The 27,187-nt window shown below is 45.5% G+C and overlaps 1 protein-coding gene across 1 annotated transcript in view; it reads right to left on the bottom strand.

The window, feature by feature from the left end:
• Window positions 1-27,187, bottom strand: part of STAB2 (stabilin 2) — a 944,658-nt gene that overhangs the window by 48,021 nt on the left and 869,450 nt on the right. The window contains exons 62-65 of the mRNA XM_078674824.1: window positions 14,701-14,866; window positions 10,722-10,828; window positions 10,296-10,415; window positions 4,582-4,728 (exon numbers count right to left, since the gene is read on the bottom strand). Coding sequence (XP_078530950.1) covers window positions 4,582-4,728; window positions 10,296-10,415; window positions 10,722-10,828; window positions 14,701-14,866 — 540 coding nt within the window. The remainder of the gene's footprint in view (window positions 1-4,581; window positions 4,729-10,295; window positions 10,416-10,721; window positions 10,829-14,700; window positions 14,867-27,187) is intronic.

Below are 27,187 nucleotides of genomic sequence, written 5' to 3'. Positions count from 1 at the left end.
ATGCTTGCTGAACAGGCAGTTGCACTAAACACAGCGATTATCTCCTCCCTGAACTACATTTTATAATTGCCCCTCTGAGATGTGTTATTCTGGAAAGTATCAATTTCCTTTTCCTATGAAAAGCTGCACTAGTATATTTTTAAGGTGTTCTCTCATATTGCTTTAATGGCTCAAAAACATGCACAAAGCAGCTAGCTTTACCGAAAACAGTGTCATGCTTCACATCAAAGAAGGAAACATTGCTGTACTAGTGTTTAGCTTGGTTTAGGATATGTAGGGTTTAACTGGTGACTGTTAGCATCTATTTCTGAAACCTTTTCTTAGCGCTGAAGCTCAATCTCATGTAAGGAAGCGCCTAATTTAGACCCCATCAAACTGATGCACGTTTATCTCTCACTGATAAATGAAGTGCCTGTCAATCTTCCTGAATATTATTCCACTGTTCATGGCTTTCAAAGTAAACAATGTCCACATTCCCTGTTGTTACAGAAAGTATGGATTCATCATGCAGTGCCTCATAACAACAAATACATTAAACTTTCCTATGTCCAACGTTTGCTTCTGTTGTTTTCTTTGAACAAATTGCAGGCTGCATGTATGCTTGTTTGACTCCTTCTCATACATTAAATATTTAAGTTACAGCAAATGACTGGGGAGTAGCCTCCCCTGTCTCTTTCCACCCCCATCCTTCTATAAATCAATCAGCATTTGTGTAGCGCAGCACTGCTACCCCTAGGGGTATCTTGGTGCTGTGGATGCGATGTCTCCCTCAAAGAGCCATATCAGAAATGAGCAGAAAGAAAAAATACAGGTCAGAAACTAGCAGAAAGGGGTAATATGAAGATCAGAAAAGAGCAAAATAAAGGTCAGAAGTGAGTAGATAGAGCCAAAATAATGGGCAGAACGAGCAGAGAGAGGCAAAAATAGAGGGCAGAAGCCTGCAGAAAATGAGCAGAGTAGGCACAAACCTACGGCAGCAAAGAGTAGCAGATTGCGGGCAAGCTGAACAGGAAAATTGTCGCAGGAGGAGCTGGCACGAGGACATGCTCAATGGGGTTGCACTGCAGCCTCCATTAAGTAGGTCCTGGTGAGAGGGCATGGCGGTGGGTGGTGGGAGGTGGGACGAGGGAAATGGCAGAAAAGGGAGGAAACAAGCAGAAAGAGGAAAACTAACGAACAGAAACGAGCTAAAAGAGGAAAACTGAAGGTCAGAAAAGAGCAGAAAGAAGAAAGATAACAGTCAGAAACGAGCAGAAGAGGGAAAAATAAAGGTCAGAAATGAGCAGAAAGAGGCACAATGAAGGTCAGAACGAGCAGAGATAGGCAAAAATAGAGGGCAAAAGTGGGTAGAATAAGGCAGAAAAACGAGCAGAAAGACGGCAGAGAATGAGCAGAGGCCCAAAACTAAGCTCAACCTCTACATCTACAGCTCAACATGGCTTTGTAGCCTTGTTCACGCACTGTGAGTGCTGTTACATAAACAACAAGCGATTAGGATCCTAGAACACCATAATTTTCGATGGTGTTGATTTGCTTTCCTGAACGTTTTCTGGTATTTATAACTAGAAAGCCCCCTTTACATTTCTAAGCTATTTTCGACATAACAGACAAATAACAGCCACATTTTAAAAACGTCTGGTCTTCCCCTCTGTCTGTTTTTGTAGATATTCCCTATCTGGGGTTTTGCCCATTCTCTGTTTCTGAGAACATTTCATAGCTCAGACCCATCATTGTTTTAACATGCCATACCATGTGTTTGTTTCTGGGTAGCATGAGGTTGGGAGACAAACCGTCACCGATCGAAGCACAATATTCGCCAGAGTATTGTGTTGCCTTTAGAGTGGGTGCGTCATTTGAGTGGTTATTCCTTTGATCTTTGCCCATAATGAGAAAGAACTCTGTAATAATGAAGATCCAGAAGGCGAAATGTAGTTTGAGATGATTTATTTAATATTAGTTGTAGCTTGGTAAGTTCATGTGGAGCAGCCCCACCAAGAGCAGCCTGCCTGGTGCTCAGCCCATACTCCAACTGTCACACCTCACCACACAGGCACATAAACATTCCATTCATCATCACCACACCAACATTCCACGCAGAACATTCACAATGGCTGTCAGGGCCGGACTGGGAACCAAAACCGGCCCAGGCAAAATGCTTGGCCGGCCCCCCACACCCCCCGGGCGGGAGGGGGGCGAGCGCTTTGCCAGGGCCGCTTTTCAGCCGATTTTGTTACCGGGCCGATTTTGCAGCTATGCTGCAAAACCGGCTCTGCAACAAAAACGGCTCCCAGGGCCCAAAACCAGCCCCCACCCTTGCGGCCGACCGGGGGATTGCCCGGTGCCCACAACGGCCAGTCCGGGCCTGATGGCTGTGCAGCTAGAGAGAAAGTAACAGAAGAGAAGGATAAATACATATACCAGATACTACAAACTCCAAGGTTTTCTTCCGTTCTCAATGCTGGAACGGAAGTAAAGCAATCTCTTTCTCTTATTTGGAAGCACGTGAGACAGTGCGGTAACAGAAACAACAGAAAAACAAAGCTGGCCTATCTCTGTGTAAAAGCAAACTATATACAAAGTTATTGCAAAGTAGAGTGAATATTCCTTGGTGCCTAACATAAGGTACCTATAAGCCGCTGTGGCGCATCACTGTTGCATTAATGATATATATTGGTAGTAGCAGGTTTCAGTAAAGAAAGTAACCACTCCCTGATCCGAGTATTGGCAAAGTCCAGTGCTATGTTTAGTTTTATAAGCATAGAGCCACCATTTTTAGGCATCATTGCTTAAATTTGTATTCTTTTAATTCATCTGTCATATGGTCGCAAAGAAACATTTAAAAAATAAATAAACCCCTCACAGGCGAATATCTTTGATTGACAAGGTCTGACCTATTGGGTTTGCTAATACTTCGTTGCTATGTAAATGCGTTTATAAGTCTTTACTTCAAAAACATTTACACCTGTGTGAACATACGTATGTGTGTGTATGCACAGGTAGATATCTTGCAAGCATGTTTATAAAGAGGTTTTTCCAAAATACATCAAGCTGGCTGCCTGTGCGTGCAATGTGCAAGTGCAGTGCAATCTGTCATCTCTTCACAGGCATCAATCGGTTCCCCCATGCTACATTGGGCATGTATTGTCTCACCCATGACCAGCAGCAGTCCCCCTGTCTCCGCTTATTGAGCGGGAGTTGGCAAAACTACTTTGTGGAAGACATTTGGTAGCCTAAGAGCAGAAGAGCGCGACGGGGACGCCTGCAGGTAAGTTTTGTTTTTTATTATCATTTTTTTCACCCATGACCCATATACCTCCCTCTCCCTCTGACCCCAGAACACCCCACACACCCCCCTGGGTGAGATAATGAGAGACCAGAGGATGACGGGTGATGGCGACCAGCAAGAAAGAGGGCTGCAGTGAGATAAAGGAGAATCATGGTTATCCAATGAACATCTCTGAACTGGCAGAAGTGGTCTCACGAGAGAATAGGTGTGCAGTAGAATCTCAGAGGTTGGAGCCAGCCATCGGATCCGGCGAGGCCCATTACAGAGAAGGACTATCTGATAAAAAGGGATCACAAATGGAGCATCTCCATTCCCGGGTGGAGAGCCCCAGTCTCCTTACTTTCTCCTTAGAGGCACAAGCAAATCAACTCTATATTTGCAGCCATGTCCGAACACCAGTTGAGACCCCAAAACTCATTTGACACATTTAAACTGACCAGTCTTGTGTATTTTGGGACTATACAAGTGCACATACTGATGAAACACTAGCAATTTAGTTCCAGTTTGCGTTGAGTCACTGTGGTTAAGAAGCTCAACTTTTTGATAGTGCAAGACAGTGCCTAATTTGAGCCAGTGGGAGCCACCGGCTCTCATTTTTGGGGACCAGTACTTCTTTTTTCTCTTCAGACATTTCTGTTGCATAAGAGAGGGAAAACAGAAAAAGAAGAAAGGAGGAGGAAGAGAAAGACAGAAAAACCATCTCAATGGAAGAAAGGGGCCTTTCCCAGTCTAATAACAACTTGGCCTATACCAGCAAATACTATACCTTTGCATGTGCAGAAATACCTTGTCACATTACTTTGAGACCCCTTTCAATGGTTCATCTGCACAAAGCTTCTTTAAAAAAAATATATGATCAGAGGCCAAAGGTTTTCTTAGGAGCCTCCTGCAGTAGAATGCCAGGGCTACCAAATACCATGACTGCCTAGTCACCCTTCCAGCTCATGCTGTTATGCTCAACCACAGTACATTTCCTGCCTCTATAGCTTACCCCTAAAGGTTCTTCTTAATTCCTACTTTCTCCCTTTGTCATTATTTTCACATCTCTCTCTTCCTCTTCCATACACCCTTTACTGCCTTTCTCCCCATGGTGATGATAAAAAAAACAGTACCAACTACTAAAAATTAACAGTTTTGCCCACCACAAGCAACTTGTCGTACATTTAACACTGCTTCTGCATCTTCAATCTCAGAAATCAGGGATATTTGTTGTACTCTGGCAGATATGCAGATCGACTTATAATGCAGCAAAACCCATTTTTTAAATAGTGCCTTTGTTTCTTTGCTTTACGTACTGCAGATTTCGTGGCCGGGTCTGTGTTGGATGTGATCAGGAGCTGGTTGCCAATCCTGGTTTGAAGGGTAGATCCATTGGTCAGATCTTCATAAAACAAGGTGCTGATGTTGTAGAGGTGGTACTCGATATCCCGCCCAGATAGTGTCTGCAAGAAAAATATTTGTACTGAAGGTTACAGCAGACATTCCCAGCCCAAATATAAGTTTGCCTTGAAAAATTGAAAGACAAGAGGCCTTTAGCAAAACAGAAACAGTTGGCTTAATTAAACACAGTGGCCGGCCGGGAGAGCAGGCAACAGAGTCAGGGGTCTGAAGACTGTCTCGAAGTACAATGGTTTTGGTCGTATTTTTATACATTTCACAAAGTGTAATAAAGCGATTGTGCATTTTTTTTATAATAGTAATTTGGTCCTATTCAAGCAGTCATACATTTGATCACTTGATAAGAAATGCAGATGGGATCTCGAACCTACATGGACACAATGCAGAGCTAGTGGGTGCATGTCCAGATGTCTGACATTGGGGAGCTAGTGATCACTGTGTGTAGGGTGCATGCTGTGTTCTGAGTGGATGAGTGTTCCTAAAATAGTGTGGCATCTGACTTTATGGTGTTTTGGGGAACATGTGCCCTTCTGTCCAAATGTGTTTTATTGCGGGCCAACCTCTTGAGACCATTGTAGTGTCGCTGCCTATCTGTAGGATCGATCTGGGTTTTCCTGTTCACATGTTTGTCTAAGGATTACCAGCCCCCCCCCCACCTGTGATCTTTCAATCAGTTGCTTCATGCCTAGGTCACAGGGCCAGCCTGACCATATATTCCTGACTTGGGTGTTAAGGGGATGGTCATATCGGGTAAATTCAACAACAGAGATGCAAGTTTTGTGTTATATATACATATATCATGATGTATATTGACATCGCATTGATCGATATTACCACCAGGTACAGTGGCATTGTTACATTTCCTGCTGCTAACCTTCACAGATAAAGTAGCAGGTCAGAGCGCCTGGGTTGGCAGTGACAGAGAGCATGGAAAGCGTATTCATGACAGGGCCGGAGGATACTGATTGAACATTGGCCATCCCTTTATTATGGAATCAAATGGAGTGTGAGTAGAAGAATTTGCCAGCTCTTAAGACTTAACCCTTTTAGCATTTAAAACATTTGTTGCAAATGAACACCATCATGTTTTGATGCAGTACTCAGCAGTGTTCTAATACACTGCAGTAAAGGTGAGTTTTTTTTTAGCAACACCCACTTAACCGTTACGCACGATGATCCGCGTTTTGCATGTTTATTGCAATATTTGGCTTTATTCTGCCAATTTTGAGAAAATTCGTCCAAGACAGACCAACATTTTTATAATTCTGTCTCTTCCACAGCTCTGTGGCCAAAGCCCAGAGTCCTCTCCCTTAAATCTCAAAAGGATTGAATAAAGATGAAGTGCCTCAACGTAATGTGGCTTTGCTGAGTAATTAGTTCACTATGATGAGATGCACTGACTTAGGCCCTCACTAACAGTATGTGCAGAATCTCTGATGGTATCCAAGAGTCCAGGCGCACCTGCAGCGACTCGAGAATAGATGGCGGAACAACAAAACCCCGGAAATACACGCAACCTTCAAAACCGCCATCAAAGTACATCACCTCCTCCTCAAAACCACAAGGAAAACGACCCTCCAAGACAGAATTAATGCCAATGCACACCCCAGCAAAGACCTCTTTGCCATTGTCAAGGAGATCGTCAGGCCCAACAGCGAGACCACAGACATCCCTCCATCTCAAGACCTCAAAAACAAACGTGGCACCTTCCTCCATCACAAGATAAGGCTGATCTATGACAGCTTCGAAATCAAGACCCTCCTACCATGCCCAACATCACCACACGCAACCACGCCGCACTCCAACCGTTCCTGCTCAACTTGACTCCGCTCACCACAGACGACACACTCAAGACCATGAAGAGCATTCACTCCAGAGCCCCCTCGGACCCCTGCCCATATCACTTCTCCCATAGAGCAGCCACCTCCATCACACGAGCTACGCCGCCCCATCAACTGCTCCATTGAGACCACCACAACGACTAAAAACATGACACAATCAAATCCCTGCTGAAAAAGCCATCTGATGACCCGACAGACGTAAAGAATTTCAGACCCATCTGCCTGCTCCCCTTCCCAGCCAAAGTCATCGAGAAGGCCATTAACACTCAACTCTCTAAGTTCATCGAAGGGAACCCCAGCCTGGACATCTCCCAATCCAGATTCTGAAGCGACCACAGCACCAAGACTGCACTCCTTGCCGGTACCGATGGCATCCGCTTCCTCTTCAACCAAGGCTAAACTGCAGCAGCATCCTTCTGGACCTCTCATTCACCTTCGTTACCATCTCCCACCGCACCCTAATCATGAGACTCCACAAAGCCAGCATCCGCGATAAAGCCCTAGACTGGATACTCTTCTTCCTTACCAGCCAAACACAGCGAGTCAGACTGCCACTCCTTTCTTCTCAGAATCTACCGAGATCAGCTGCGGAGTGCCACAGGGCTCCTCTCTGTGCCCCACCCTCTTGAATGTCTATGTGGCACCCCTCGCTGCCATCGTCAGGAACCACGGACTCAACATCGTCTCCTATGCTGACGACACCCAGCTGATCCTCTCCCTCACCAACAAACCCACAGGCGTCAGAATCAACTTCCACAGCGGGATGAAGGTCGTTGCCACCTGGATGAAGATTGCTGCCTCAAGCTCAACTCGGACAACACCTTAGTACTCATCCTGGGACCCACCCCCTCAGCCTGGGACGACTCCTGGTGGCCCACCACACTGGGAAGCCCCCACAGACAACGCACGTAACCTCGGCATCATACTGGACTCCTCCCTTACAATTAACCACTAGATCAACTGTGTACCGTCATCTTGCTTCCACACACTCTGCCTTCTTCGAAAGATATTTAGATGGATCAACACAGAATCCAGAAAGAAGGTCACCCACGCACTCATCACCAGCAGACTCGACTACGGCAATGCACAATATGCTAGCATCACCCAGAAACTCATCAAGGAAACTACAGAACGTTCAAAACAACGAAGCCAGACTGATCCTCAGCATCCCCCACTGCAGCCACATCACAGAACACCTTCAAGAACTCCACTGGCTTCGAGTCAACAAAAGAATCACTTTCAAGCTCCTCACACATGTCTACAAAGCTCTCCATGATGCAGGATCTGGAAATCTGAACCACTGTCTCTCATTCCCCATACCCACAAGACACCTTTGGTTTGCCCAACTGGCCCTGGCTGCTGTCCCATGGATCCACAAGACCAAAACTGGAGGACGATCCTCCTCCCACGTCGCCACCAAGACCTGGAACACCCTGCCTCTCCACCTCAGGCAAACCTCGTTGCTGACTCAATTCAGGAACGATCTCAAGACATGGCTCTATGAGTACACCGCTGCACTCAGACGGATCAGCAGCCCTACACCCGCCCCCCAGCACCTTGAGACCCTCACAGGTGAGTATTCGCACTATATAAAACCCTGATTGATGACGTTGTAGCAAATTCCAACAATTATAAGGATTCTACCAGGATGGGTAATAACGCCATGGGCCAGGCAATACCAAGTTCTTATTCTTGCAGTCTTTCTAGATTCCAGGGAGAATTCCTTTGCAAGATTCTCAGCAGGAGGCCTGGGGGGGTGAGTCAGGGCAGGCTTCGGCCTGTCCCATGAGAGCACAGTCTGCTTCCTTCAGGTTGCTTCAGACATCGGGCCTGGGCCTGGTTGTGCCACTGCCCGCAAACCCTGCCCTTGCAGGAAGTAACAGGGTGCTGTGTCACGGGGCCTATAATTATTGGGTGTAGAGTTTGTATATCCTATAAATTCGGGGACAAAGACACTAGCAATTGCGAGTGGTGGAATTCCACCCAGAGTTATCGGCCTGGGTGAAACTTGTCCACCGAAGGTGCTATTTCCAGAATGGATTTCCAGATTTCTTGGCCAAAGATGATGCTCCTAGACCTGTGGGCAGCCTGCCACTACAATTCTGTAATGTGAATGGTAAGTTCAGACATACATAACAGTTAGATATTTTGCAGTCTGTTGGGCAATCCTCTGTACCGCCACGGGAACCAGCTATCACCCCCCAAGGACTAGTAGATCTCTACCCCCTTCAAGTGGTCACCGGACACCATCCCATACTACTTTGAGCAGGGGTCTAGGGGCAGTCTAGAGGGTCAAGACGGCTTTGGTGGCAGGTGTATCGAAACCCATTTATATTCCAGCACCAGCACTGTAAACTGAAAGCACTACAGTGTAAAGAGACAAATAATTTTACCCGTTGGTAGTGTCTCAAGATTCACTCTACTGCTTTAACGTAATGGACTGAGAATTAGGGCTGTTGTTTATCGATCCTTTTTGCAAGGATCCTTGCTGGCTCTGCTGTTCCGAAGTCATGAGCTTGGGATTTCCAAGCATCTTCTATTTAATATCATCGATCTTAGGCATCCATGGTAAATATTTCTACACTGCTTAGTGCGTGAGCAATTTATTTGTGTCTTGGGGCCATAACCCTGACAAGAAAAAAGGAGAGAATTCATTTTTTTAGGCATCTTATTATTCGTATGTATATTTAAATGCATTTCTATCATACTTTCAAGCAATGACTGAACAGTCATTATTAAGGGGTACTCAAGTCTCCTCTGGTAGCCTGTGTATACCTACATCACCTCTCTCTTGAGTAAGCATGGACTACTCTGCTACACTACCCTGAGAGAGTCAAGTTTTTACATGGGGGAAGGGGTTGGTGGTCCAGTTTGGGTTCCAGTATTACTGTGGCCCCAGGACACTGAAGGTAAATGACTCTGACTGGTACAATTAGATCAAAGTAATGCCTGACTTCCCTGAGATCCCAGGAACCTGGTTTTCACACCACCCGTCCAGGTCAGAAAATGGTAATGGGCAGAGACTGCAGCAGCTGCCCACATTATCTATCGCCTTGTGATAGAGATATAGGCCAGCATGCAGGCTGGGTCCTCTCTAAACATGAATTATCACATCTTTCCCCGTACCCGCGTGCTGTCTCTTCCCTACAGCAAGGCCAGTGGCAGGTCTCAGAATGCATGTGGGTGAAGGCTGTATCTATGCAGAGTTCTGCATCTGTTTCTCTTGACAACATAGCAAGGCCTAATGCTCATGAGACAAGTCCTGGAATTGGTGGGACCCCCGCTGATGGCAATTCCAAGAGGGGTGGGGAGCGGGCGGAGAAATAATGCCTGTGATACCAGGGCACTCATATTGAGGGCCTGAAGGCAGGTCCCAAGAGATACATACATCAGTCCAATAGCTGCATCAGACACCAATGCAAAGCAAACAAGGAAAATGAGCCCTGTTGAGTTTCTGTAGTTTTTACTTCTTGCTCTTTCTCTCTCCCCTTAGCAGCAAACCGGAAGCTGTTGGTCGATTTATGATGAGGCAAGAGTGCAACCATGTAATGTCATGAGAGCTAAAAGGATGCAGTATGTCACTTCCGCTACCACTAGTATGACGAAGAATCTACTCCCATAAACTGCTCATCATTTCAGTTCTGCTGCCACTGGGATTTTGAAGCATCCGTATCCATAAATATATTACATTTGTCATCATGAAAATCGATAAAGGAAATATTAGGAGACATAGAAAAAGCTGACGTATGCAGATGGAAAAGACCCCTCACCTCATTTTCACTCATGACATCGTTGTTTGGCACAAACATGGTGGCCTGGATGGACAGGTTGGTGAGGTAGTTGAGGAACTCTTGGCCTTTCAACGAGCTGTTAGAATACCTGAAGATCTCCTGTGCAGGCAGAGGTAGACCGAGTTAGCACGGATCTGACAGCTCTTTCAGCTGTTCTAAACTAAGGCGCATCACTCTGATCTTAACAGGTTAAATAGTTATTACTCACACACTTAGACACGCCTCATACATCCACCAATACTCGTTAACGTTTTTAAACAAAACTAAATTCAACATATTATACTATGTGTTCAGGAATGATATCCAATGCACAGGCTACTTTCGACACACAAATTACATGTATGTAGTTATTACCGCCACAATTGGTACACCCCATTTATTGGGTATTATAGGTCTTGTTCATACCGACAAAAACTTTGAAAACATGGGGAAGGACGTTAACACTTGAAGAAGGTTGCCGCTGCATGCGTAGCCGTCTCCAACATAACCGAATTTGCATGTACACCCCACGTCTGGAAGGCAAGAAGACAGAAAACAACTAAGTCCATAGTGCAGTGGTTCTTAACCTTTTGATTTCTAGGGACCCCCACCTAATCATTACTGGAACCCGGGAACCCCACTGATTCATTATTAGAATCCGGGGAGCCCCAGTAAGTAAGTACAGAAAGCCAGAGACCCCGGCTAAAGCATTTTAAATAATTTAATCAGCAAACAATGCAATGCAACAACTATACAAATGATGAAAATTTCAAATTATTTCATATTTACTGAATGAACGCTAGAAAGTAAAATAAAATAAAGTATGTTACAAGTGCGCGGCCAGTGGAAGGACACTGGCCGCCGGAAGACGTGAACATAGCTGCCAAGGTTTCGGATTGCTTATGTGTGACATTTTCATAATTTCAGTGTAATTGTGAGTGACATTCAACGACTATGAGTGACATTTTCTCGCAATAAGCCAGGTGAGGACAGTCTTACTTGCAAGGTGGTGACACTTTTCAGTGTAAAGAATCTAATTAATAAATTTAACATCGGGCTCACACATGTGAAAGTCTCGTTTGAACAGTTTCTGGGGTCCAGGAGCAAGGGAGAGCACAGCAAAATGCCTCCCTTGCAACACCAGCAGTGCGGCACCTCTCCACAAGAACCGCCTTCAAACAAACACTGACGTAGAGTTTTTTTTGACAGGTAGTGGCGAGTTGGACTACAGCTGAACTCAGCTGAAAACATGATTAGCTTTAAAATGCAGATTTGCACACATACGCTCATAACACACAGAGGTGACCAGCGCACAGCACCAGCAGTGACACTGAATGTGTGAGTACTTACACAGTCAATGACAGAAAGCAGCTGTACTGTAGTCAGAGGCCGCGCTGCTGTACCCGGTGGTCGCAGTCAAGATTTGTTTACTTCACCATGACCAGCTAAGTGCACCTAGGTGGGAAACAGGTGCTACAAATGTGTGATAATGCATTTTAATGCAGTGATGCGGGTCACCACATTAAAAGGTGCTCGTTTAACGCCTGATGCGTGCTACTTGGCTGCACTGCATTAAGCTGAGCAGGAAGCTAGAGTCAAGAGGAGGCACTGATCAACAGGAAGAAAGGAAGCAAGAGTGATGTGGGAGCTGACCAATTGTAAGTAAAGGTAAGTAATGATGAACTCTATGACCTTTTAAGATGTTTTCTTTTCATTACAAGAGATTTGTCAAGCACGGTGAAAGCGCAGTGTAGGCTAAACCTGAAAAATAGATTAGAAGAACAAAAAGCAACATTTCATTTGCATTGCTTTAAACAGCTGTTCCATGACCTGCCTTGCCTTTCACCTCAATTTCTAGCTCTGGCACCAGGCATTGCGATGAAAAAATGTATATTTTTTGAGGTTTGTCTTTGCTTTATAATCGGCAACTGGGTGCGACACAAGTTGCCGATTATAATGAAATTAGAGACTGGCGTTTATACAGTGATTACAGAATCTCATGTATTATAGTTCCACACATGACTTACTTTTTAGGAAACCACTAAACTCACGTTTTTTAGCTTCTTGGAATTGAGCATGATTTTTACAAGAGTTTAGTTTTATGTAAATATTCTAAACCGGTTAATGCTCACCCCTCTCTTTTAACTTCGTTTCGGTTTTTGCTTTTATTAATTTTTGCTATCCTTGGTATGTTATTAATAAATTAGGCAATCATTTGTGAGTGTTGCTTTTCAGCAAAGATAAAAGAAGTGCCCTCCACCCTACTTATGTGGTGTTACTAATTCTATGCACATTTCACCGACGGTCCTGCTCCCAAGCAGCCCCCAGGCAAGGAGGTGCTGCTGCATATGGATCGAGTCCCCCTGTTCAGTTCTCACTGACTTTCAACAGTGAACACTCCACCAAGCTCAAAAAAAGAGGCACCGACTGTGAAAGATAAGACAGAAGGGAGGCTCTAGAAATAAAACTAGTTTCTAAGGGGTGGAGGAATGGAAAAACCCCAGACACAGTTGATTCTCTACCATGTCATGCAGAAATATCTACACTAATGTACTTGTGATGGGAAGGCTCACTGTAGCACCTCTCTGTTGAATAAAAGAGTTTTTAACAAGATTGTATTTGTTTCTGGTTTAAAATGTTGCTCTGTAGTTATGTTTCCTTACTCATCCCCCTCATCATTTCCTCTTTAACAAGTCTTTAGAAATATCATTCATCTTTTTTATTTACTGTAGTTTATGGAGTGGCACTTGCTGATCAGAAAAGGGTTCAGAACGCTGAAAGTGAGACAGCATGTGAGGATGGTGATGGTATACAGGGCAAGCGCAGGCAGGTACCCGGTGGAAGGTAGTATAATTATTTCCATCAAGCATTACAATTCAATCACAAATGTGTCTTTTTTCCTAAATAGTTCTGTTTTAAGCAAACATAATACTGCATTTAATCTAGATGTAGCAAAACTGTAAACACTGTTAAACGCCTACAGGACTTCCCTTACACTATCTCATAGTTTTAAAGTCTTGTCTCGTAATGTAAGTCTTTCGTAAGATTTGGAACTCAGTATAAGTCACGTCCTCCTTCTCTAAGCTACCTTTCTACTTATAAACTCAGTAAGCAGTTTTGTTATGATGACAGAAAAGATTAACAAGCAGGGTCGGACTGGCCATAGTGGGTACCAGGTGTTTCCCCAGTGGGCCACCAGGGTGGAGTCTGGGTTTAAACCCCTGGGGGGGCTGTCTTTGCTATCGGGGCCAGTTTTGCAGCATCGTCCCCCAGCAACAAAAGCAACACAAAGCTTTCCGCTAGCTCTCCCCCTGGGTTGGCCGTGCTCTGTGCCAGGGCTAGTTTTGGTACCCAGAATGGCCCTGTTAAAAAGGTTCCCAAACTGCACCTGCACCAAACTCTTAACATTTACAATCATATAGATTAACCCGATGGTCTGTCAAGTAATGTGTCACCTCATGCATGTGGCACCATACACGGTAACCGTCAAATCTGTCATTGAGGCTTCCTTAAAGTTCGCCACCTTGCCTGAGACTCACCACCCAACTGGTTTTCAGGGTTCATTTCAATGTGCAATGTCAGACAATGTTTCTCAAGTAGAAGAGTAGCAGCCTCTCCACTTATCCCTTTAAGGTTGTTTCGGATGTTACCGTTAATGGTTTTGTCTGTGAAAAGGGTCGCCACCTAATCTCACTGCCCTCTGCTTGCAGACAATTTTCTTTATTTTTCCATTGTAAGATTGTTAGGTTCAAGAGAACGTAATTGATGGGTCTAGCTGGTCCCCAATTGCTCCTTTGCCAATTTCATTACTTTCTTGTCAGTTGGCTTGCCCCATGTAAGATGGTGGAATGTAGAATTCCCTTTGAAAACTCAATGAAGTCTTGTAATATTCTAGATTCCAGGAAAAACCCAGAGTTGCAATATTAGGCAATACCGATACTCTACTTTCTTTGTCAGGATCCCTGGATAAAAATAAAACACTCAAAATGACCTCTAGGATTTGTATTTCTCACCACATCATAGGTAGAAAACCCAATGTATATCATCTGCTATACTTTATCAGTGCTCTTCATAATTTCTTGTTTTTTCTCCTAACATACCTGTTTTTTACCTGTAACATACATATAAGAGAAAAAAAAATAACTTTACTGTCAATATACTGAAAATTGAATGAGGTATCTTATCACCTTTAAAGCATATAACAGGAGTTGTAACTGTGAGAAAGAAGAAATATATGGTTTACAGCTTTCCACAGTACTCAAGATTAATTGGAGTCTGCTTGGGAAATTCCATTTGTTTGAGCATGGTATCCTTTCATAAAACAACACATTTCATATTCTCACCTTACTCCTTACTAAGCCATCTGTAATTTATAGAAAGGAGTTCATTAAACCTTGTTCATTACCTTTCACTCGATAGCAGAAGACATCCCAATTTTCACTGCCATTAACGCGAGGCCCATAATCCACTATTCCAACGTATCCGGATCCGCAATTCTGGCTCGAGAAGGCAGTTGGATAACCCACTCGTAGTTTATCTAACCAGCCGGCCGAGCAGAGGTGGTATCCTGCCTGCAATATAAGGATGGCAATCATGAAACTCATTCATATCCATTGCACCTAATGATCACTGCTTAATAATATAAAATGGAGCAGCATATTTTCTGAAATCTCACGTGTTTTAAGGAGGTATTAGTATTTTAGAGGGCAGCTTAGACAGTGATGATGGAACACTTTAATCAAATGTTGATAGGGGATGATTCAAGACTGTGTTACATGAATGGGAACTCTACACATTTACATTACAAATGTTTGTACAAATTTATAATTAAAGTTTAGCATGATTGTTAGACCTGGCATCCTTAGGGTGGTCATCCCCCAGAATATTTGCCTTTTTACTCCTGTTTTTGCTGATTCTTTTTGTTGGTCTTAGGATGCTGAGCACTTGGCCACAGCTAACCAGTGCTAAAATGCATTGGGTTCTCCCCTAAACATGAAGACATTGGTGTATACCTGATTGGCATATCTGATGTACTGGTAAGTCCCTTATAAAGTGCGATACCATATATCCAGAGCCTGTACTTCAAATGCTGCTAGTATGCCTGCAGCACTACTTGTGCCACCCACATACGTAGCCTTGGAAACCTGTCTCATTCCTGCCACTGCCTTAGTGTGCAGTTTACTGCCATTTCGACTTGGCATTTAAAACTACTTACCAAGCCTTAAACTCCCCTTTTATTACATATCAGTCACCCCTAAAATAGGCCCTAAGTAGCCCTGAGGGCAGGGTGACATGTAAGTAAAAGGTAGGACCTGGGTGTTTAATCCTTACATGTCCTGGTAGTGACAAACACCCAAATTCGTTTTCCACTATTGTGAGGCCTACCCCTCTCATAGGCTAGCATTGGGAATTCCTTAATACACTTTAAAGCTATAATTCCTGAGAGGAGTAGCTTTTTCATGTTACATATCTTTGGGATGGTAATGATAAATCGTCCTCACCGGTGAAGCTGGATTTAACATTACTGTTTTGGAAATGCCACATTTTCAGCACTTACTGCTCTGTGTGCCTGACAGCCTGTCTCCAATACACATCTGGGGTGGGTGACAGCTACACTTTGGTCATTTCCCGGAGATAGCCACCACACAGGAAGGATAGGTGTGTCTGAGAATCCATCTACATACATCTGCATTCTAATGGTCTTGCCTGGGCAGGATGGAAGGGAGGGGAGGGGCTAATACTTCTCTTGACTAGGTAGTATCCTGTCCCCTCATAAAGGGCTGATTCCCCTCCCCTACACCCCCACAGATAGCCTGGCAGATAGGACCAGGTTGAAAGGGATACTTGTGCACTCCAGAGAGCTGTTTTGAAGTCACCCCCACACCAAAGGCACTTTTTGATATAATACTGGTCTCTGTCCCCCGAAAATCAGACACTATTGGACTTGTAACTGAAGTTCTGCTAGAAGAAGTGCTGTGCTGCTTGAAGAACTCAACTGGACTGCTGATCAGGAAGGCCTGCTTTTCTGTTTGTTGCCCTGCTGCTCTCTGACTCTGATAAAGGAGAGCTGGACCCTGCCTACACTCCAAGTGATCTCCAAGGGCTTCTGGGCTTGGCTCCTGTTGCTTGGGACTCAGGGATATCAAAGTCTCTACCTCAGCTCCTGTGCCTGGTTCACTGGATGTGGCCCAGAGAATTGCAGCACAGATTTCGATGCATTTCCTATCTGTGTGTAGCAGAACTGGTGCATCAACCCGGTTGCAGGAGTAAAATCGGCACATCGTCTTGGAACCAGCACTTTGGCCCCAGAGATCGACCCATCGGAGAGCGTATCGCTGCGGCTGCAGCTTGGTGAGATCGAAGCCTCCCTTCAACCACATTACAGAATCTGGTGCATTGCTCGACATCTTTTGACTCTGGCAACCGTCTTCGCAACTGATGCATCACCTTCACTGCGTGGAAAAGATCAACCCATCATGGACGTCGACACATCTCGCTGTTTGCAACAAGGAACGGCACTTAGTTGACCTTGGCTTGTGTGGGTCCTATAGACGTCCAGACCTCCATTGTAGTTGGCCCGAACTTTGACTCTGCCCTGGTCCAGCGCAACCTAAATTAACCTTTCCAGCAATATTTGCTTCTAAGCACTTTACTGCATTTATTCTTTTAAAATGCATTATCAAAACTTCTGTACATTGGATTTTTGTCATTTTGGTCTTGTTTTGTTTATAATAATCTAGTTTTATAAACCTGTGTGGAGTATTTTGTGGTGTATTCATTGTGGTATTGTGTACACAAATACTTTACACATTGCCTCTTTAGTGGAGCCTGAATGCTCTGAGCCAAGCTACCAGAGGGTGAGCATAGGATATCATTTAGTGCGCATCTAGCTTACCCTGACCAGAGTGGTGGCTGCTGCCTGGCCTCGGTGCATATCTCAGCTAACCAAGAATCCTATTTCTAACAATGATTAAGTGATTTTTTTTAGAACCATGCCTTTTCATCATGTGCCAGTGAGGGGATTAGAGTTTTATCACCAGGTTCCAAAGTCACCAATATAACAAGTAGATCACATCTCTCCCCTCACAAAACAGTTTTCTATAATCCATTCTACTGGTGTTTTGTAAAATAACGTTCCTGAATTGAAGCTGAATATCCACAACTGCAGCCCAGAAAGTATTGCCTGCATCAATCTTGGACCATGCTGTCTAGAATTATGAACAGTTGACGTTTGTAAAGGATGCATCACTCAGGAAACCTGCTGCCTAGAGTTGAGGCAGAATGTCCAGTTAATCAGCATGCATAATCTTCCTTAAAACATAGACACTGGGAAAGGTTTTAACTGTGAGACCACAGCTGGAGCTGGCCAGTCCCATGGGTAGTGTTGTCCAGGGCCACCATCTTTGATGCCAATGCTTCCAATTTCTGGCAAGTTATCTTGTGGGAGATGGGCATCATAGTTAATTCCTTTGCTTTTGTGACTCTTTGCAAGCAAATGCACTAGATAAAAATAATTTTAATTGCAACAGAGCAGGGAATGTACATCGAAACATTTATTATAGCTGTCTATTTCTGTCTACTTCTTAAAGTCAAATATGTTTCTGTGAGGAATTGGATTGTTGGTTGAGGGGGGTGAGAAACCCTACTCAAGCAGCAACCACAATCATTGTCAGGGTGAGGTAAAAGCAAACCCCAAATTAACTCATGCTCAACCTTGGCACAGAGCAGTCAGACTTAATTTAGAGGCAATGTAAAAAAAGTATTTTTGCAGCACTTCAAACAGTAATAAAGTGAATACACAGCACAAGAAAAATCCCCACATCCAATTAGAAAGATGGAGTACATTTTAAAAAATAAACCGAGACCAAAATGACAAAAATCCAATCAGTAAAACCAGTTGTATGCAATTTAAAAGATTTCAGTGAAAATAACAGTAAAAAGCACAAAGCACCAACTGTGGATATCTGTTTGCTCTGGACCGAGACTAAGCCACAATTTCATGAATACCGTGGTGGAGCATGGGTTGACTACAGGAACCTAGTTGAACCTGCTAAACAAGAGAACCTAAAATCCAGGTTATGGAGCATTGCGAGATTCCATGCCGAGGATGCCTTGGGCAGCCAAGATGATGCGTTGGTTACGAGAGGCTGCAAAGCTACGATGGGAGGTGTTGCATCACTGAGGGAGGAGGAATTGCGATACGAAGCTCACCGTCGAGGATACATTGAATAGTGGAGGCATTGGTTCTGAAGAGCTATGATGCGAGAACTTGCATCGTCACTGATGCTGCTATCCTCTAGAGATTTGCGATGCAAGGGCCTGCATTGATGAAGCTGCGTACATCAATGATTTTGATGCAAGCTATGATGTCGATGTGGAGTCCTTGAGCTGGGAGAACCCTCGCAGCAGGAGCGATGCATCGGTTCTGCTCAGGATTGCGCTGCGCAGCCGAAGAGATGAGTAGTTTCTGCAGGATCCACAGATGAGCTGGCAGAGCACCTTCAGGTGACCAGGGCTGGGTCCAAGGTTGTTTGAGCCTTCTGTCCCTGAGGCTCTAGTGAAAACTCAAGACTAACTACAGGGAGTATGCAGCCCTTTATGTGGTAAGTTGTGTTGAAATGACTCTCAGCACTTTGAGGTATCTAATGCAGATGAATTCCCTGAACTTACTGGCAAAATATCCTGAGATAACCCAGAAATGGGACCCATAGTTTTTTGAACCTCTGAGAATATTGTTAGTGTGAGTGGATTATTTTCCATAATCTATGTAACCCATCCTATATATTGGGAGTCCTAGTCTTCTCCATAGGGCTGTTATGACCTGTCTCAAAGAAAGAATTTGAGAGCAACCCTTTTGACACAAAGGGAACTTGGTTATAGTAGCCAATAACAAAATAATGTTCACTATGTTTTTTTTTCTGCCTCTACCACATATTATTCATATGCTCACATACAGTGCATTCAAATCATAAGCCTGTTTTTAGCACACATATCTCTTTCTTTATTGAAAACGTGATTATGTATACATCATTAAAAGTATTACAAGAGGGGGAGGAGCTTCGCGCGCATCCGAGATGGCCGCGTGAGCACAGGGCTCCCGGGACCCTCGCCACCTCCCGCACCTATCCTGAATTTTATCCTGATTATGACGACGGGTTATTGAAGACGAAACCCAGCTGATATAATAGCTGCTTTCAGAAATCGAATTGGACTCCGAGAACCGCAACTACGATACTTTGAACTTTTGTGGCCTACTCCATGGAGCTGCCCGGGTCTCGAGTCAGTATGGTGCCCAGGCAGTAGTTGAACAACATCGGCCTGCGAGGCTCCGCCACAACCTTGGAGTTAACTTTCGGTTTCGTTTTTGGTTCCTTGGCCTCCTCTCATCTCAAGACCGCTCTGGTAGCCCGGGTTGCAGCCGGACCCCGCAACCCCACCGTGGACCAACTCCTGAGTGTTTATGGTTGTGTGATATCCTGCTGAAATTCGCTTTTGGAGATCCCGGTGGGTGAATTGTGTGGAGCCATTTTTACCAGGTCTCAAAGGCCCCTCCGGGGCGCAACATCTACTATGACGGGCAAACCCGATAGCGAGAAACGAAAGACCAAGACCATTCCCCGGGGGGGCACTATTCAATCGAATGTGATGGATCGCTATACCCATCCTAAGGGGTCCCCCGGTGGTGCGAGTAGGTCTCTGGAAGTAGCAGATGATGGCTCAGCTGCGCCGGATGATTTGACTCTAAAGGATGTCATGGGCGCCATTGCTAGTATGAAGACCTCCATTGGCCAGCAATCTGAGGCTCTGGCCCTTAAGCTCGACACTGTGGCAATCGACGTCAACCTGATCAGGGTGGACTTATCAAAGACTAACGAAAAGGTCAAATCCTTAGACATGAGGACCTCCAGCCTTACGACAGATGTGTCCGATTTACAGACTGAGGTTCGCAACCTACGATCCTCCAATGATCTCTTTGCTCGTCGGCTGGAGGATTTTGAAAGTCGGGCCAGACGCAATAATGTACGTATTATTGGGGTCCCTGAAAGATCGGAAGAACCAGCTGCGGATCTCCTCGTCGAGGACCTCATCCTAAATCACCTCGCCCCCAGAGGCCTGAGCAACTTCTTTGCGGTGGAACGTGCACACAGAGTGCCGGGTGGGAAGCCGAAGCAGGGTGCCCCTCCACGGCCTATCATCGCCAGAATTTTCAACTTCAGAGATAGAGACGCTATCCTGCAGGCATCTCGGGTGGGCGGCCCCACGAAGTTCGAAAACACAACGGTGAGCTTCTACCCGGACTTCACCCAGTTCGTTCAGAAGCAAAGGATGGGGTTTCAGGGGGTGAAGCGGTGACTGAGGGACATGGGTATGAAATATGCAATGCTTTTCCCAACTCGGCTACGTGTTGAATACGAGGATCTGACGTTTTTCTTTGATCGCCCTGAGAGTGTTAGTGACTGGCTTGATACACTGCCTACGCAGCGTGATCGCACGGAACAATCTGGAGGAGCAGAAGGTGGCCCGGTGGAGCAAGAATGAGAAGTGGTTTCTGGTTTCCGAACTTTGAGTATAATTTGCAGCTGTGGTTCGATGACTTTTACAATTGCGTTATTCATGATGGGATCCCCAGGGGTGGCGGGGGGAGTGGGACTCTTTCCTCCTCCGGGTTTCTTTTTGTAGACTAGTTTAATGATTAGGGCGACAGGCACACTGCAAGTTGGGGTGGCTTTTGAGTCTAACGCAGGGGTGCAGGGTGGGGGGAGTTGTACCGGGTACATGTTGGGGGGTGGGGGAGGGGGTTTGGGTGTGTTTCATGTTTTCGCAAGGCAACGTATTGTTCTGTTCGTATTGTTCTGTTCCTGGATCTGGGTTTTGTGTTCGCTATGGGGTGGGTTCTGCATTCACTTCTGGGATGGGAGGTAGGGGGTTGAAGTTAATGTGTTGGAATGTTAACGGGTTGGGGGACAGGATAAAACTTGGGGTAGTGTTGCAGCTACTGAGACGCCTCGCCCCTGATATAGTGCTATTGCAAGAGACACATCTGATTGGGAACACATGCCATGGTATGAATCGGCAAGGATATCGTCTTGTTGCACACTCTGGATTCACTACTGGCTCTAGGGGGGTGGGTATTCTAGTTAGGAGTTCCCTCCCCCTGGAGGTAGATGATATCATCCTCGACGACAGGGGGCGTTATGCTGCTCTCACTGGTAGGTGGGAGGGGAAGACTGTCTCTCTGCTTTCTGTATATGTCCCACTTGGCCTGCAAACCATGACTTTCGCTGATTTGGGGAGAGTAGTTCTGGGACTTCCAGAAGGTATTCTGGTGATGGGTGGAGATTTTAATTCTGTTGTCTCTGGCAGGGAAGACCACTACCCCCCCAGGGACATCACGAGATCACAATCTTGGCTGAGTAGATTGGTGGGGGCTGCTGCATCCGGGACAGTCGCAATACACCTTCCACTCTGGTGCTCACGGTAGTCACTCCAGACTCGACTATGTCTTGATGCCAGCAGCACAGGCCTGTTCAGTTAGGGAAGTTAGACACCTAGCTCGGGTATTTCCGATCACTTCCCACTCTGGCTTTTGATGGACACGAGGTCGGGAGCTGAGGGTAGAGTGGCCCCGATTAATCCGTGGTATCTGCGTAACCCCAAAACCCAGGCAGAGTTGGTCAAGTCTTTGGATCAGTATTTTACTGAGAACGTGGGATCTGTCTCCTCTTCTGTTTCACTGTGGGAGGCTTTCAAGACGGTTATCCGCGGACAAGCGCTATCATTTATCGCTGGTGCCAATAAAAGCAAAAATGAAGCGGTAGTCCGCCTTGAGACCGAAATAGCTGAGTTGGAAAGGGATTTGGAGTTGGGTATCACACATGATAGGGTTCATGTCCTCAGTCTTAAACAACTTGACTATAGGGCGTTAGTAACAGACGCTGCTAGGGTTATGAGTAGAGAGCAGCAGGGACGGCTGTATGATGTGGGAGACAAGGCTGGGAAATTGATTGCTTGGTTAGACAGAAAGGAGAGGGCGAGTCGTGTGGTTCCTGTGATTGAGGGAACAGACGGAGTGCGAGTGACTGATCCTGTTGAGATTGTTGAGTGTTTTGCTGAACATTTTCGTAAAGTGTATTCCCCAGTTTCTGATAGACCAGAGGAAGATTCACATCAGCTGTTACGAGACATTGCGTTGCCTTGCTCGTCGGATTCAGACAGGGACCTGATGGATGCAGCACTTTCAGTTGACGAGGTGGCTCTCGCTATTCGTTCTGTCCGTTCGGGAAAAGCTATGGGCCCTAATGGTCTCCCCATTGAGCTTTACAAGCTGCGTCCTGACAAAATGGCACCGTATCTTCGTGATATGTTTTTGGAATCGAGAGACATCGGCTCCCTCCCCCGTGGTCAGCGACTTGCGACCCTTGTGGTGATTCATAAGGAAGGGAAGCCGCAGGATCGCTGTGCTTCTTATAGGCCTATTTCGCTGCTAAATGCAGAGCCCAAGATCCTCGCAAAGTTGCTTGCTAACCGCTTGATAAAAGTAATCAGTGACCTGATCCATCCGGATCAATCTGGTTTCATTCCACATCGTAACACAGCATTGAACCTGCGGCGCTTGCATGGCGTTCTCGCGAGAGAGGCGTCACTGCGTGAACCGGCCATCTTGGCTTCCTTAGATGCTACGATGGCCTTTGATACAGTGGAATGGCCGTATCTTTGGGCTGCCCTTGCAAAGTTTGGTTTTGGTCCTGGTTTCATTGGCTGGGTGAAACTTTTGTACACGGAACCGTTGGCTCAGATTGTGGTGAATGGTCGAGTTTCTGAGTCCTTCGTTCTTGGGAGGGGCACACGGCAGGGATGTCCATTGTCTCCGCTTCTTTTTGCCCTCGCCTAGGAACCTCTTGCGGCCTGGCTGCGGTGGGAGCCATCGATGAGGGGTATTTGGTGGACCCCAGACTTTGAGGATCGAATATCACTCTATGCAGACGACATCTTGTTGTATCTCACGTCGCCTCGAAAGTCGCTGATTGTACTGTTTGATGTACTGAACTCGTTCGGGAGGAATTGTGGCCTTGTGATAAATTCAACCAAGTCCTGTGTTTACGTACTCTCTGGTGACGCTCCCTCTCTGCCGCGCGGTTGCCACATGCAGGTGACGCAGATGGGATTTAAGTATTTGGGGGTCTTTATCACATTAGACCCTGGGGTCCGTTATGATCGTAATCTGCTTCCTCCGCTCCAACGGTTAAAATCTGACGTTGTGGCCTGGCGCAAACTGCCCTTGTCCCCCCTCGGGCGTGCAGCTCTTTTTAAAATGATGTCCTTGCCGCGGTTTTTATACGCTTCAGAACACGTTTGACGTTATTCTGGCGAGCTATTTCCGGGAGGTGGAGAGTCTGCAGAGGCGGTTGATATGGGATGGGCGTTCGTGTATCGCCCTCGCCAAACTGACGCTTCCCTGGTATGACGGCGGTATCGCACTTCCGGATATTAGGCGATACTATTGGGCCTCTCAGCTGGGGACGATTAATCATGCAATGTATGGTCCTGCGTTAAATCCTGCGTTTGTGATGGATAAATGGCTGCTACCGGGTGGTGATTATAACAGGGCGCTCTATTCCAAATCTGCTGGACGGATACTTTCGGGACCCACTAAGATAGCAGTGCGAGTGTGGCAATGTGCGAATGTGGCAATGGGATGGAGGGATCGACTGACCCGGGCAACTCCGCTCTATGCCTCTGACAGACTGGGCAGCTTGTGGCAGACAAAAGGTTTTGAGAAGTGGGATATGATTGGTATTTGCAGGGTGAGTGACCTCTGGGCCAAGGGTAGGGTTAAGACCTTTGAGGAGTTGAAGGTAGAATACGAGCTGAGTGACAAGGAGTTCTTCCGTTATTTACAGATTCCCCACGTGTTAAGTTTGGTTTTTCCTGAAGGTACTGTTATCCCGGAATCATCTCCACTCGAAGATCGGGTGCTTGACGGATACGTTCCCGACAGCACTATTTCTTTGATATATAAGAAATTGATTAATGATCGAGTTGACCTGTTGGTACACCTCAGAGAGGTCTGGACCAGTGACGGTCTACAGCTGGATGACGAGGACTGGCAATCGGCGATATCCTCACCTAAGGAGGTCGCGATTCCGGCCCGTCTCCGACTCGTACAGCTTAAGATCCTGCATCGGATTTATGTGACCGGCCCTCGCCTGATTCGTATGGGTTACTCTGTGGATGGGTTGTGTAAGCGTGGATGCGGTTTAGTTGGTACTTTCCTCCACATAATTTGGGAGTGTCCGGAAGTGGCAGTGTTTTGGAATCGAGTGCATGCTGTGATGGGGGAGGTTACGGGTGTGGTGCTGTTGCCTGAAGCCAGGCGTTGTTTGTTGAATGTTTGGGACCGACTGATTATGATGTTGCGCAGACTCCGTGGGCGACCCTTGGGAATATGGTCGCCAAGAGAGATATTGCGCAGTTGTGGGGTTCCCAGAGACCGCCCACGGTCTCGGCATGGAAGGAGAACATGGACTGGTGTATGTTTAGAGAGAAGACGGTGTATGTGGCTCGCGGCATACCTAAGAAGTGGGGTAAAATCTGGGGTCAATGGAACTCCTACCGGGGTGATATATGTACACCTCCCCTCGCTGATATTCCAGATGTTCCTCTTTCCCCCCGACCCGACATTCCTAGTGCTGTTTAAGCCTCAATGTGTGATGATTTGTATTAAATTGTACTGTACTTTCCTACCTTCCTGAGCACATATCCAGCTGTATTGCTTTTTATTGCCTTGTTTGTTTATGTTTTATTATAATAAAAAGAGTAAAAAAAAAAAGTATTACAAGACAAAACAATTCATAAACGATTCATAAAATCTTATAGAGACCGTAAACTGTGTTATAATGGATTATCTCCCATCTAAGTATTGATCCTTTCTCTCCATACCAATTATAGTTTACACATATTTGAAATTTCTTTGTGGGCAAAGAACCACCTTCCAGTTGTGTTCACTGTTGCAAATGTAATGGTAAACACTCATATGCATATAATATATCTGGTAGTAAGTCTCCTACGTTCAGGCATACATTAAAAAAGAAATCTTTACATTTGTGATACAATGCAAAACTGTCAGACCAATGGGATATTCCCCTTTTTGAGAAAAGTGGAAATGTGCCCTTGTTTGGTAGCCCCAATAATGTTTACACTGAGTAGCTGGGCATCTTCTTTAAGAAGATGTTATCTAATGCCTCCAACACTTTCTTCCAGTAGGACTGGAGTTCCAGGCAGTCCCAAAACATGTGTCAGTGTTTTGCTACTCTTCTATCTCCTCCAACATTTGTCCTTGTTTTTGGTGTGTGTCTGAGATTTAAAATGCTCCAACACACTACACTGGCATGAGATGCACTAAAAAATAAATGAAATACATGCGAGATAGGGGTTATAAAGAGATGAGGGGCACTGTTGGAGGGTGATGGTGAGGGAATCATTAAAGGACTTCAACAAAGATTTTTGTATCCTGATCGACTGTAAAGTCAGTATTTACTTCGATTTAGGAGCTATTACAATTGAATATATAATGAAAAATGTGTTGTAGAGTGCAACAGTTTGACCATTTCCCCCCAATTTTGTTTGGTTGGGAACGCCTCAAACCCCTTTGTAGCGGTTGGACTCGCTTGATGCACTGGCTCACCATGGGACGCACGGGCTGGGCTTACGATATTTGTCAGGGCTGCTTTGGCTTTCCAGTCCAGCTCTGTTGATGACTGCGTAATATATTAATATAGGGAATCTTACACCATTTCCATCAGATTTAGCTTGGATGTTTATGAATTGGAACCTTCCACCCATGTCTACTTACAAATAGTCAGCAAGTAGTGGGCTTGCTAAATGCAAGTAAGTGCAATACGTTTGTAATAGTCAGGGGAAGGTGGTGCTTTTCAAATGGGTGTCATGACAAGTAGCATGGAGTCTAAATAATTCCTATAGGGATGTATGGACTCACTCTAAAGTTAGGTTGGATTCTTGATGGTGCACATTTTGAAAGGTTTTTTGTCATGGTGCTTTCTATTTAGGTTACACCTTGGTGATTTTACATAGGGTCACATGACAACTGGAATGATTATTTATGTTACTTATGAGGAAGGTTTTGAGTAACTATACCTTTGTTGTGATTCAGACATAGTGTCTCATTATGATGTCATCGGCGTTCCATCCAACCACCATCTTTGCAGATGCGGAACTGACCGACGTCAGGTTGGTGATCCCGAAACCGCAATTAGGATGCGACCACACATGGTGCGGTTGCAAACTCCCATTTCTCTATGAGAGCTTGAGGTGCAGGAGGAAACCGCACGGAGCACTAGCTCCTATAGAGAAATGGGAGTTTGTATAAATCCCTGCACTGGGTGCAAGGAACCTCAGGGTGCCTGCCCCACGGTGCAGGGATTCACAGGGGACACCATAGGTGACCCCTCGGTCCCCAACTGGATGCTGTGGAAGGGGCCTCAAAAGTCGCTTTATGATGGACATTCCATGTAGTAAAGCCCAACATGGAAAGCCTGTTGGAAACCGACATCACAATCCAGATGGTGGAAAAGCTGTCCGTTAGGGATTATGTGCGGCTTCCGACTGGCGGACGGGCTCCTTGTGCCCATCGGAAGCCAGTCGGTTTGACCGGCCGGTTTAGATTCTGTCTACCGACATTATGATTCAGTGGAGTGGTCGTTATGTAAACCAATGAAGTCTGTATGTAAGCCTCCGACGAGCGGTCAGAGGCTTACCGACCAACATCATAATAGGGCCCTTAGTGATTTAGTTTTTAGAACCCTTACTTTTGGATTGAAGACCACATTATTTGGAACGTGGGACAGGACTTCAGCATTTTTGTAGTGATATCC

Source organism: Lissotriton helveticus, chromosome 1_1 (genome assembly GCF_964261635.1).
Source record: "Lissotriton helveticus chromosome 1_1, aLisHel1.1, whole genome shotgun sequence".
Lineage (NCBI taxonomy): Eukaryota > Metazoa > Chordata > Amphibia > Caudata > Salamandridae > Lissotriton > Lissotriton helveticus.
Note: the sequence above shows the minus strand (reverse complement) of the source record. Positions and strands in the feature narration are given on the sequence as shown.